Consider the following 11,726-nt stretch of genomic DNA (forward strand, 5'->3'; position numbering starts at 1 on the left):
CTGCATCCAAGACTGTCATCGTGAATCAGGTAAATTCTGTGGCTATGATGTAGGGACTGGAAACCCTCTCCCGCGGGACAGACCTGCTGCCGGACTCCGACCCCTTCTTCGCTGCCGCCTAGGACATTTCCAAAATGGCCCTCGCCGTCATGTCGTCCTGCACCCAGCCCAAGATGCGCTCGCCCACGTCCCCGATCAGCCGGTCGTAGTGCGGCCCCGGCACGAACAGGCCGCAGTGGGCGCCGACCTCGTCCATGCCCTCCATGTAGATGGGTACCCACGCCTCGTCGCGTCTGCCGTTGGCCTTTCGCGGCAGGGTGCAGAACTTGCGCTCCTTCTTGGGCTTCTGCGGCCCGGCAGGCGGCGCCTTCGTTCCAGGCGTGCCGGTCTGCGCCGTGGCGATGGATGCCGCTGACGAAGCCGGTCCGGTCGCGAGGGAACTCGCCGAGGTTGACGGCATTCGCGGGGGTAGAGGAGGCGCTGATTTCGGCTGCGGAGGTGCCGCAGGGGCTGGGGCCGGAGCTGGTGGTCCGTCCTGTGATATCGGTCTCGGCTCGACTTGCGTGAGAGGTCCCGTGTCCTCCTCGGGCTCTTCATACTCATCGGCCTCCGGTTCAGCTGGCTTTCCGACTGGCTTCGGTTTGTGGGCCGGCTGTTGTCTTTGGGCCGCATCCGTGTCTCTCTGGACGGCCTCGGCCTGTCTTTGAGCGGCTTCCAGCTCTCTCTGAGCGGCCTCTGCCCGTCTCTGGGCTGCCTCGACGTCTCTCTGCAACTCCTCCCGCGTCTTTTTCTGATCGGCTTCCTCTTCTTGCCGCTTCTTTTTCTGCTCCTTCTCCAACTGCTGGGCCTCCTTGAGAGCCTCCTTCTCGGCTTTCTTACGGCGCTTCTCGACGAGTTTCTGACGCTCTTTAATCGCCTTGTCGCGACTCTTGACCGCTTGTTCGTAGGCTTTTTGCGCTCGCTTTCCCTCCTTTTCGGCCTGCTTGCGTGCGTCTTTGTCGGTGTACTTGTCGAGATCGGGGGGCGTCGGTTGCTCTGGGAGATCAGGGATCGGCGGAAGTTCCATGTCGGCAGGAGTATCCGGACTTGGAGCGCTTTCCGGGGTTGTCTCTTCTTCAGAGGCGGGCTTGTCCTCTTTGCCTTTGTCCTCGGATGGTCCATCGGTCGCTTCCTCGTGATCCAATACTTCCTTTTCTTTGCCTTTGGGTTCTTTCCCCTTGCCCTTTGTATCGGATTGTTGCTCCAGAGTGCCTGAAATCTGAGCCTTTTTCGCATTATCAGATTCTGCTTGTCTTTCTTCGTGGAGCGTCGACAGCTTTCGGTCCACAGCCTCGATAGAACTAAGTATCTCGACTTCCTCGTTGTCCGAGCCCTCAACTGAGATGCGTGGTGTCGAAGACCCATGGGGAGACAGCTGAGAGTTGATGTCTAGCGTGCTCATTGGTCCCGTAGGAAGATCCTGGTCTGGAGATCTCGGCGACTCTGGAGACTTTGGAGACTTTGGCTTCTTCGGTCTTCCCGAGCTGAGAGTATAGTAGTTGACGAAACGAACTCTCGCAGAAGCTGACTGGTTAGGGTTGCTCCCCTGATTGTTCCCCTTCAGGTGTTGTAGAGGATCGACATCCTCCAGCGCGCGAAGCTTGTTGTATCGGGCATTCAGGCCAGGATAGTCAGCCAAGCAACCACCATATTCAAGGTGCGACATAACGTGGTTCTTGGTGGCATCCCACACGCCTTCAGCTCTATGCTTCTTTGCGAAATGACCCAGTCTCTTCATGAAAGAACGGTCCTTGAACTTGGAATCGTTCCAGAAAGGGGGGTTGAACCAAGGATCGGTGTTTGGAGGTGCATCGTTTGAAGAGGCAATAGAGGGTGCGACGCTTGGCTGCGGGGATAGTTGTTCGCCGAGAGAAGGTGTCGATTCCAGGTTGGACATGGACGGGTTAGGACTGTTGAAGGCCGAGTTGCCAGGGCTCAGGTGAGCTGCAGACGCATCAAGCTGGTCATGGGCCTCTTCCGTTGGCGAAGCCGGGCGAAATAGGCTTGCAATTCCAGCGACGACAATGCCCGGATGAAGGCCGAGAAAAGGCGAGTCGAGTGAGATGGTTCCGAGGATGCGATGCTTGAAAGGCTGGCGCCTGTATGGATGCCGATTAGGCTGTGAAACAGGTCAGTCAATGCAAGATGCTTTTGTCAGGTTTGTACATACCATCAGAGCCACCTCACCAGCAAGAATGCCACCCATTGAGTGTCCGACCAGAACCACATCGGTCTTATCCGACTCGTGAGGCTCTAGCCACTGACTAAAGTTATCGCGAGCCACGTCAATGGCCTTGTAAGTCTTGTATCTGGGGTAGATCTTGGAGTGAACGGCATGGGTTTCGGCGAGCGCGTCCTTCAGATAGTTGTGAACATGTGCAGGGAAAGACCTGAAAGATGACTCGTTGCCGTAGAAGCCATGGACGTAAATGATCAAGAGAGTCCGGCGGGCATCGTTATCACGGTCATTGATGGATGGAGCAAGCGACTGAGCCGACGAGGACCTAGGGTCGGCCATATGCCGCTTGGAATCCAGAACGCCTCCATAAGGGGAATTGTGTGAGGCCTTTTCCGGGGTCAAGCCGGATGCTCCATGGCTGGATGTCGGAGCTGGCGGGTGGAGGGAAGACGATACGGACCCGTCAAAGGAGCCGGTGAAGGAGCCGGAGCCCGGAGCGGAGACGGAGTAAGGTGGTGGTGGTGCCGACGAGGACGAGGGTTCGTCGTACTGGTGGTGATTCATGACGTCAGGCCTTGTGCCACCCAGGTGATGTGTTGTGCGATGAGGGATAGGAGGGGGCGGATATTAGGAGAGACGCGGAAGATGGTTTGATAAAGCGGAGGCAGTGAGGGGAGGCCAAGTGGGAGGAAGGGAAGCCTCAAGCCGAGCAACAATGAACGATGGGCGAGATTCGGTAGGTGGACGACCCGATATCAATACAACAAGAGATGGTACGAGCAAGAATGAGGTCGTTATGTTAAAGAAGCTCCATGCCTGACGGGTTCCTCTTGACATTGACTGCGGCTGCCTTGGTTGGTGCAGATAGAAGCTGGCTGGACGTGCGTGATAAAGTAATTCTGCCGTATTGGGTACGTATTCGGCAGTACAGAGCCGTGAAGGTGCGCGGCATCAACTCACAATTGTCGCTTTTTTTGATAGGTACCGCACCGTAGGTAGGAAGATACGCGGGAGGACGGGAACGATGGCGAAACGCGGTAGGTGCTGCTGCGCCCTGTTTTCCAGGCGGACAGGGCACATAGCTCTCCAGGTCCACTGAGCTCACTGCCCGCTCAGCGCATGTCCAACGCTTCACAGCCCGACATGCTCATTCGTCAGCCCCTCAACGTCGACAAGGCGCTTATTGATTGGTGGAAAGGACATCAGAAGAGACGAAACTTCGCTTCTATTGGCTGAGATTATGGGCCAATAGGCAGAATGACGACATGCTCAGGCGCAATCTTTGAAGCAGCTGTCGCGGCAGGTGCGAAATGCATCGCTCTTAATGCCATGAATAGTGCAAGTGCAGTTGAGCTGTTGTTTGTGTCGCGCCATGATGGACATTCGGAGCATGAACCATCTAGTCTTTTTGAACCTCCATATGGAGAGGAACATGGCGGACGGCGCTTACTCTCCAAGAGCTTCGCAGCAGGCATGGAGCATGTCTTGGCCGCGACGCATTGCAGGGCTTACCTGGCCTGACATGTTGGTCTAACAAAGACCGTCGGGCTGTGTGTCGTAGACAATATCTCCGTGTCCGTAGACGAGCTGAGTTCATCGTCTTTCTTGATGAGCCACCAAAGTCAACCCCATCCGATCTGATGAGTAAGGGCAGCAAAGCGTAATGGCAGGCTCCATGCTCCCTTGTCAAAGTTTCTCTGGATTCTGAACTTACAGTGGTTTGGTTCTTGACCATGCCTAAGGAGAGAGAGCATCGCCTTGTCAAACGAAATTACGGGCAGTATCAGAGCTTGTCCGTGGCAGTGCTCAGGAACCCACGTGTTCCTAGTCATTAGACATTAGACATAGGCAAAAGATTGAAGTCGTTCTGCTCCTCGGCCGCCGGATGGTGAGACGTTGCTCGAACTTTATCCGTGCTTCTTCCTTAACCATCTCTCGAAACATCATCAACCAATATCTGACTTGATATACATGCTCGTCTAACAAAGCAGCGTCAACGACGGAATCCTTGGCCGCGAGCTTCTCAATATCCCGACCCTTGACTCCGGTTCCTCTAAAAATCAAGTTCTCAAGACCCATTCTGATTACGTTCCATCGACGACTGCGGCCATCTTGCTCGATTCGGAGCGAGAGGGGGGAAATTGCGAGATGAGATTAGATTCGGGGCCACCCTTCCCCCCGTCGTCATCTGCTCTGGGGGTGTTCGTCGATCTTTTCTGGCAGGCCCTCTGTTCGAGACTTGAGAGACGACATCGTGCCAAGAAAAGGAACAAACGTACGGCGCCGGCAGTCACGACACCCGCAGTCCTTTTCGTAGAGAAACGGGAACGGGACGGGACAGACGGACGCCCGGGACGCGGCATCAGCATATCGTGTAGGTGAGCTCCCGTCTGATACGAGCCGTTGTCGCGGCCAGCCGTCGTCCGTCTCGGGACAACGCGCTTCCTGGACCACGATAACGTGGACGACGCGCTCTTTTCCTTGGTTCCCATTTTGTCTCGTGCCTGGGCTTGGGCCTGTCAAAAATTTCCGTCGCTGCAAGGGATGGAGACACGGCAGCTGCACAGCATTCTTAGGCACGAGTTTGCCGACTCATTTCGAATCGAGCTTCCAAGCCTTTTCTTCTTCTCTTTCTTCCTTCTAAATTACCTCCACACCGCGCCCATATCAGCCCCATCCCAAGAGCCCATTTGCAGACTTAGGGGTTTATTAATTGTATAGGGCAATTTTAATAATTATATAGGGTGCCCTACTAAATAATATAATCTAGCTAATATAAAACTACCCCTTAATAAGCTAATAAGAAAAACCTTACTAATAAGACTTTTTTTTTTACTTATTATATCTCTATTATTACTCTTAATTAATTATATATTAACTTACTATTTTTATTACTACCTTCTACTTATATTAGCTATAGATATTAAGCTCTTAAGTAATAATAATAATAGTAACTTATATACTATTAAGAGCTTTTTTATATCTATTAATAACGCTTATAGATATCTTATTAACGCTTTTTTAGAGATTAAATTTATACTAATAAAGAGCTAAACTTATAAGTCTTATAAGAATAATAAGTATAACTCTAATAGTTATATTATATATATTAATATTATTTATAATTATATTATTATAAATAAATATACTTAATATATTAATTAATAGTAGGGAAAGTCTATTAAGTATAACTATCTATTTAGAACTAAAATTATATATTAAGCTATTATTAGTTAATATAAAGTAATTATTATATATTATTACTATAACTATAACCCTCTTACTAATTAAGAGTTAAATCTTTAAATATATTAACTATAATAACTTAATAACCTTATTATTATTAACTATATTAAGAGTCTCTCTAGCTTTATCTCTCTTATTACTACTTAAATTACTAAAAACCTCTATAAAAACTAAAGCTAATAATAGGACCTCTCTATAATTAAGTATATACCCTACTTTATTACTAACTAAAATATATATAATTTTTAAGTCTAACTATATACTAAAAAGTATAGCCCTTATTTATACTTTTAAATATTTCTCTATTATATTTAGGTAGGTATTAAGAATAAAATAATATATATAATATCTAAAAGAGATATTAATAGATAAATTAACTACCTTTTTTAGATATTTTAAGACTTAATTAACCTCTAGAAAAAGAACCTTAATATTATCTTCTTTAATAATATATATAAAACTAATAAGTTTAATATACCTCTTCTATAGATTACTAAGGCTACTTACCTCTATATTAGTTTTAATATTAATTAAGCCCTTATAAGTAGAGAGACTAAAAAGGACTTTTAATAGCTACTTACTTAGTTAAAAGTACTTACTTATTACTAATAGATCTATTAACCTTATATTATTATTAGTAATCTTAATAAGGCTTTTAAGAACGCTACTATTATTAAGTTCCCTAATATATAATAATAGCTCTATCTATAGTATATAATAAAGAATATTTTATATTATATTTATATTTAATAGTATAATATTAATAAGGAACTTAATAGTATTATTTCTATTAATAATAACCTAAATTATATAGTTTTATTATAATAAGAAGAAAATAATAATCTTAACTATACTATTAGCTTTATATTACTTCCTCCTTTTAATATAGTATTTCTTAAGAGTAACTTAACTCTAGCTATACTTATCTAAATAAGTACTCTACCTTCTATTACCTATAGTATACTTAGTAATATACTTAATAACTATTCTATCTCTTATAATAGCCTAACTACTATATAAAAAGTATATATTTATACCTCTATAAAAAAGGACTTTAATACTATTTAAGCTACCCTATTTTATTACTTCCTACTTTAGAAATATACTATTAATTATATTGTAAAGATATACTTTTTTTATATTAATAAATTTACTAATTATATTACCTATTAATATTATAACTATAGTATTATAATTACCTCTTATATAGAAGATATTTATACCCTATTTAAGTAATAGCTATATTATATACTTATTAGCCTACTTACTTTATTTAAAACTATTAAGAAGGTTAAGTTCTATATAGTATAGAAGTATAATAAATAGCTTTAAGATAAAGCTATTAAGATAATCTTAAAGTATAATAAGTTAGTTATATTTCTATTTATTAAAAAGATTAAATTTATTACCTTTAAGTTAATCTACTATTAGTTTATAATAGTATAAGCTTATATTAAGAATAAAAAGAAGCTTCCCCTATATATGAACTTATTTACTTAGTAGTATAGCTTTCCTTATTATTATATTATCCTCTATTAACTCTAAGAGGGTAGTACTCTAACTATTAATAATATTAATATTATTAATATCTCTCTAACTATATAATAAGTCTCCCTAATAAATAGATTTATATAAGTACTAATTATAAAAGCTATTTAATCCTATAGTTAAAGTACTATTTAAAGAGCTTAATCTAAATATAATATTACTATATTAAGTTTAGCTTATTTTTATTCTACTCTCTATTAAAGAGGCTTAATACTTATTATACTACTATATTACTAATTTAGCCTATTATAGCTAGTTAATATAGAGGGATCCTTTTTACTTTAAGGCCTCTAAGGTACTATAAGCTATACCTATCTATAGAAGGGGCTAAAGCTAACTAAGAGGTATAAGAAGTAATATATAAATAAGGGGATAAAGCTACTTTACTATTTAAATTAAGCTATAAAAGATATATCTACTTTATAAAAGATTTAACTATTTTAAGGGTATTTTTTATAAATATATTATTAATAGCTAAGCTAAAGTAATAGCCTCTCTAGCTATAATTAATAACTCTCTTACTTTATTAGTATTAATATTAATACTAATAGTATTATAAAATAATAATAATAGCTTTATAGTAAAGTTAGTCCTCTACTTAGTAAATAGGGAACCCTTTACCCTTTAGGTAGAGGAGTATAAATATATTACTTTTAGTTTAAAACTTATTTATACTGTAGGGATTTTCTATTTAATAACTAATAATTTAGTTCTAAATATATATAACTATAAAATAATTTAATAACCTTTATAATTAATTAATACCTTTAATAACCTCTCTTTAATTTATAACTTTTATTTTACTTTTAATATAATATTCTTTTTTATATATTTAATATAATTAATATATATAATTAAATTACTTTTAATATATATTAATATAATTATATTTAATATATATTTATATTATAATATATAGTAAAGGTTCTATAGCTTTTAAATTATATTATATTCCTCTTTTTTTACTTTCTACTTTATTTTAATTTTATTTTATATTACTTTATATTTTATAATTAGATTTATATTTATCTTAAAGGTATCTTTTCTTTATATCTCCTTTTATAAAATAGCTAGTACTATAGTATTAATAGAGAAAAAAATATTATTATCTTTATATAAAGTATAATTAATATAAAAAAGAAATAGTCTCTTAAAACTATATTATAAAATATATATTACTTATTAGCTTAAATTACTAAAGATAGTAAATTAAATATTAAACTTATTTTATTATTATTAGTTTTTATATAGAGAGTAAGAAGCTATAGAGAAGTCCCTAAAGAAGTCTATAATATTTAGGTACTTATTAGAGTTATTTTATAATAGTATAGTATTTTTCTTATTTTTAGTTAGAAAATTAAGAGGGGTTTAAGCTATTTAGTAAAGTAATTTATAAAAGATATTTAGAGGATTTTCTATTTATTAAACTAAAAAAGTCTTTATAGGTATTTATATAGGTATAAAGTTATAGAAGATAATAATTAGACTTTTTAATACTCTTTTATACTTATAGCTATATTAAGCTTTTCTATAAGCCCTAGAGGTAGTAATAAGTTAAAGCTATTACTATTTAGGTTATAGCTAAATATATCTCTATTATAGATAGGAATAGAAATACTATATATTTATATTATACTATAAGAAGTTAAGTTATAAATAAGTTAAATAATTAGAGGCTAAATAAAAGCCTAATAGTATAATAAATATATTAAGTTATATAGTTAAGGCTTTTTTATTAAGTATATATAGTATAAAGTATTATACTATTTTATAGGTTATTTATATTAAATATTTACTTATTAAGTTAATTTATATAACTAAGGCTATATCTAGCTTTAGCTTAAGTATATAAACCTTAATTATATAAATTATAGTAAAGTTAGAGAGAGCTAATATTAGCTTAAGTTTTAAGCCCCTAAGAGTATTAATATTAGTACTAATAGATAATAATAATAATAATAACTTTTAAGTAGAGTATATTTAAGTAAAAGAGTATGAAATATAGTATGTAATATAGCTTTAAGAGCTTAATATTATTTAATATAACCCCTCTACCCCTTAAGGCTAAGGCTAGAGCTAAGAGAGATCTTTTAGTACTTAATAGCACTAAAATAATTAGATACTAAATAATTAAACTTTTTATAATTTTTAAAAAGACCTTAAATTTAAGTAATTTAGGCTTAAATTATACTCTTTTTAAATATTAGCTAAATTAGCTAAAAGGTAGCCTTTTAACCCTCAAAGTAGCTAAAAGATAATAGCTAAAAGTTAGCCTTTTAGCTATTATTTAGTATCTTTTAGCGTTATTTAGGCCTTAAAGTAGCTAACTAATTGCTAATTGCCTATTAGCTACGCCTAGTTATAGTAGGCTACCCTACGCAATTATTAAATCTACCCTGCGCAATTAACAAACCCCGCAGACTTGGACGGGCATTACGTACATCTGTGGAGCGGCGTGGATGGGTATCCGTAACACCAGCTGGTTTGAGGCCTTTGTCGATGTGGACTGAATACCTCAGCGAAATCGACGCTGCGATATTCGAGATTCGACGCCGTCCTGAAACGATTCTAGTATATTGGAACAGACCATAGTACGTGTATTATGGCTCCGACGGGGAAGAAGCCGACCGGATCGTGGATCCGCGACCCATTATCAAAGAGGCAGTGATGAATTGCAAGTGGATGCTGGAGGAGACGGCATCGCCATATCGTCCCCCGAGTCCCCCGTCGCCGTTGCCGTTGCCGTCTCGAAGACGGGGGAAGGGGGTGAGAAAGGGGCCCCCCCAGTGTTTGTTTCAACGGGAGCGAAATTTCGTCCCATGATCTCCGAGCCGCCAAGCTTCACCTTTCTGTTTCCAGCCGGGCCGTTGGTCCCAGCAAAGGAGTCGCGAACGGGCTGATTGCGCGATTCGTCGCTAGCGAGCGATGGGGTAACGGCATGTGGGCGTTGTCATTGTGTCATCCCAAGGTGTGCGATGTAAAGTCGACGCACCTCGTGGAGGATAAGAATCTGGCGATGATGGGTTTTCGGTGTGCGGCAGCACCCCGAGAAACCAGAGGTTGCATACACGGCATCCAATATTCATTTCGTGTGAGTGAAGACGGGTATGTGCTCCGGCAGCCGTTTTCTCTCTCACGGGGGCTACCCTCGTCTTAGCACCTTGCGATATTATGCGTTTCGACCAGCCGTTCGCCGGTTGAGGGGAGGGAAAGCAAGGGACTGTGGACGAAGGTGTCACCGCGACCCACGAGACTCCTCCCCAAAAGAACCTCGCCAAGGGTTCAAATGCAGGTACAGCGCACGTCTGCGGGCCACGAAAACCTGCATGCAGAGGGGATTGCAAGAATGCGTTGGATTGTTCTGGATTTTCTTTTCTTCTCTCTTTGGGTCGGTGTAGGGCGCAGAGGCAGAGGGCTTGTCGTGGACCCGGCGGCGGAGAAGAATACGAGGCGTAGAGTGGTGTCGAGGTGATGGAATACCTAGCAAAACGGATTGCTCTTTGTGGACGGGATCCTCAGTGCTTCCACATACAATGAATTGTCGGATAGAGGTGAGGCAGGCTAGGTAGACGTGATTTGCGGATGACGGAACTGGTGAGATTCGTGGCACCATTTTTAGAATGCTTAGGGCGGTTTTCTTTTCCCTAGGTACCTTAAGGTAGGGTCGCTAAAACGTTGCTCTAGAATGACAGGGAACAAACAAACGTGTTTTTTCGCAGGATTTCTTTTCCCTTTCCCCTTTTCTTTCGAGGGCTCTCGTATTTGGGTTGTACGATGCACTGCACTTTTGGAAGCACTTCAGTGCCCCATTCGGATTGGCGCCGCTGAGCCTGTTGACGGTTCGGGCAGTCATCGATGAGTCCACATTCCAGTGCTGTGTATACCTAGGACTATGAGGTAGAAACGACCCTTCTAACGCGTTCGTCATCAGACACGCGGTCCATTCTTGATGCCAGCGTCCAGTCCAGACTGGATTGGTTTTACTGGTTTTTAATTGATGAGTGAGCGGACGGGCTAAGGTAGCAGGTGCCGCCGCCATGATCTCCTTGGCGAAACCAACGGCGCCAATTGACGGGCAGACAGATAAAGGTCACAGGTGTTGTTGAGGTGCTAGTGTTGGTCAAGGTAGGAATCAATCAATCAGACTTTCGTCTCATGCATCTCATCTCATCCTATCCCATGTTATTCATCGCCGAGAGAGAGGGGAAGAGAGAGATGGTCCGGTCCAGCCTAGTTCGTCTCACCCATCTGCCCAAACTGCTCTCATAACCAGTCGCCTGCTTCTCATACTCATATTGAAGCCATTCCATCGAGGGTGGCCATGACGAGCCCGTATTCCCTTGAAATGTCGCCGCACCACTCACCGCGCTGACCTGAGATGTGTACCTGCAGCCACCAACAAGCCATGCACTTCTCTGCTCTCTCTCCCTCTCCCTGGCTGTTCCTGTTCCTGTTCCTGAACAGGGAACCTAACCTGCCCGAGCACAGGCACAGGCACAGGCACACATCTGGGCTCTCTTCTTGCCTTGCCTCGCCCCCTGCCCTTGTCCATGTTCCCCCGTGATAGTGGACAGTGGAACTGCTCATTGCAACTTTGGGGACCTCTGGTTGGCCAATGGGGGCGCGATGTCCTCCAGCTAGCAGCCACCCGCCCATATCAAGCGAGATTATCGAAATCTTGCACTCCTGCGAGAGTGACTGCATGTGTGGCTCC

At 41.5% G+C, this 11,726-nt stretch overlaps 1 protein-coding gene across 1 annotated transcript; it reads right to left on the bottom strand.

Annotated features, from left to right (window-relative positions):
• Nucleotides 1–118: 118 nt before the first annotated feature.
• On the bottom strand, nucleotides 119–2,806 carry CkaCkLH20_01382 (uncharacterized protein; the record flags this gene model as incomplete). The annotated part of the gene is made up of 2 exons (XM_038884101.1): nucleotides 119–2,158; nucleotides 2,210–2,806. 2 exons carry the CDS (start codon nucleotides 2,804–2,806, stop codon nucleotides 119–121), a joined length of 2,637 nt encoding a protein of 878 aa, XP_038750693.1.
• Nucleotides 2,807–11,726: the final 8,920 nt, after the last annotated feature.

Source organism: Colletotrichum karsti, assembly GCF_011947395.1.
Source record: "Colletotrichum karsti strain CkLH20 chromosome Unknown Scaffold3, whole genome shotgun sequence".
Taxonomy (NCBI): Eukaryota; Fungi; Ascomycota; class Sordariomycetes; order Glomerellales; family Glomerellaceae; genus Colletotrichum; species Colletotrichum karsti.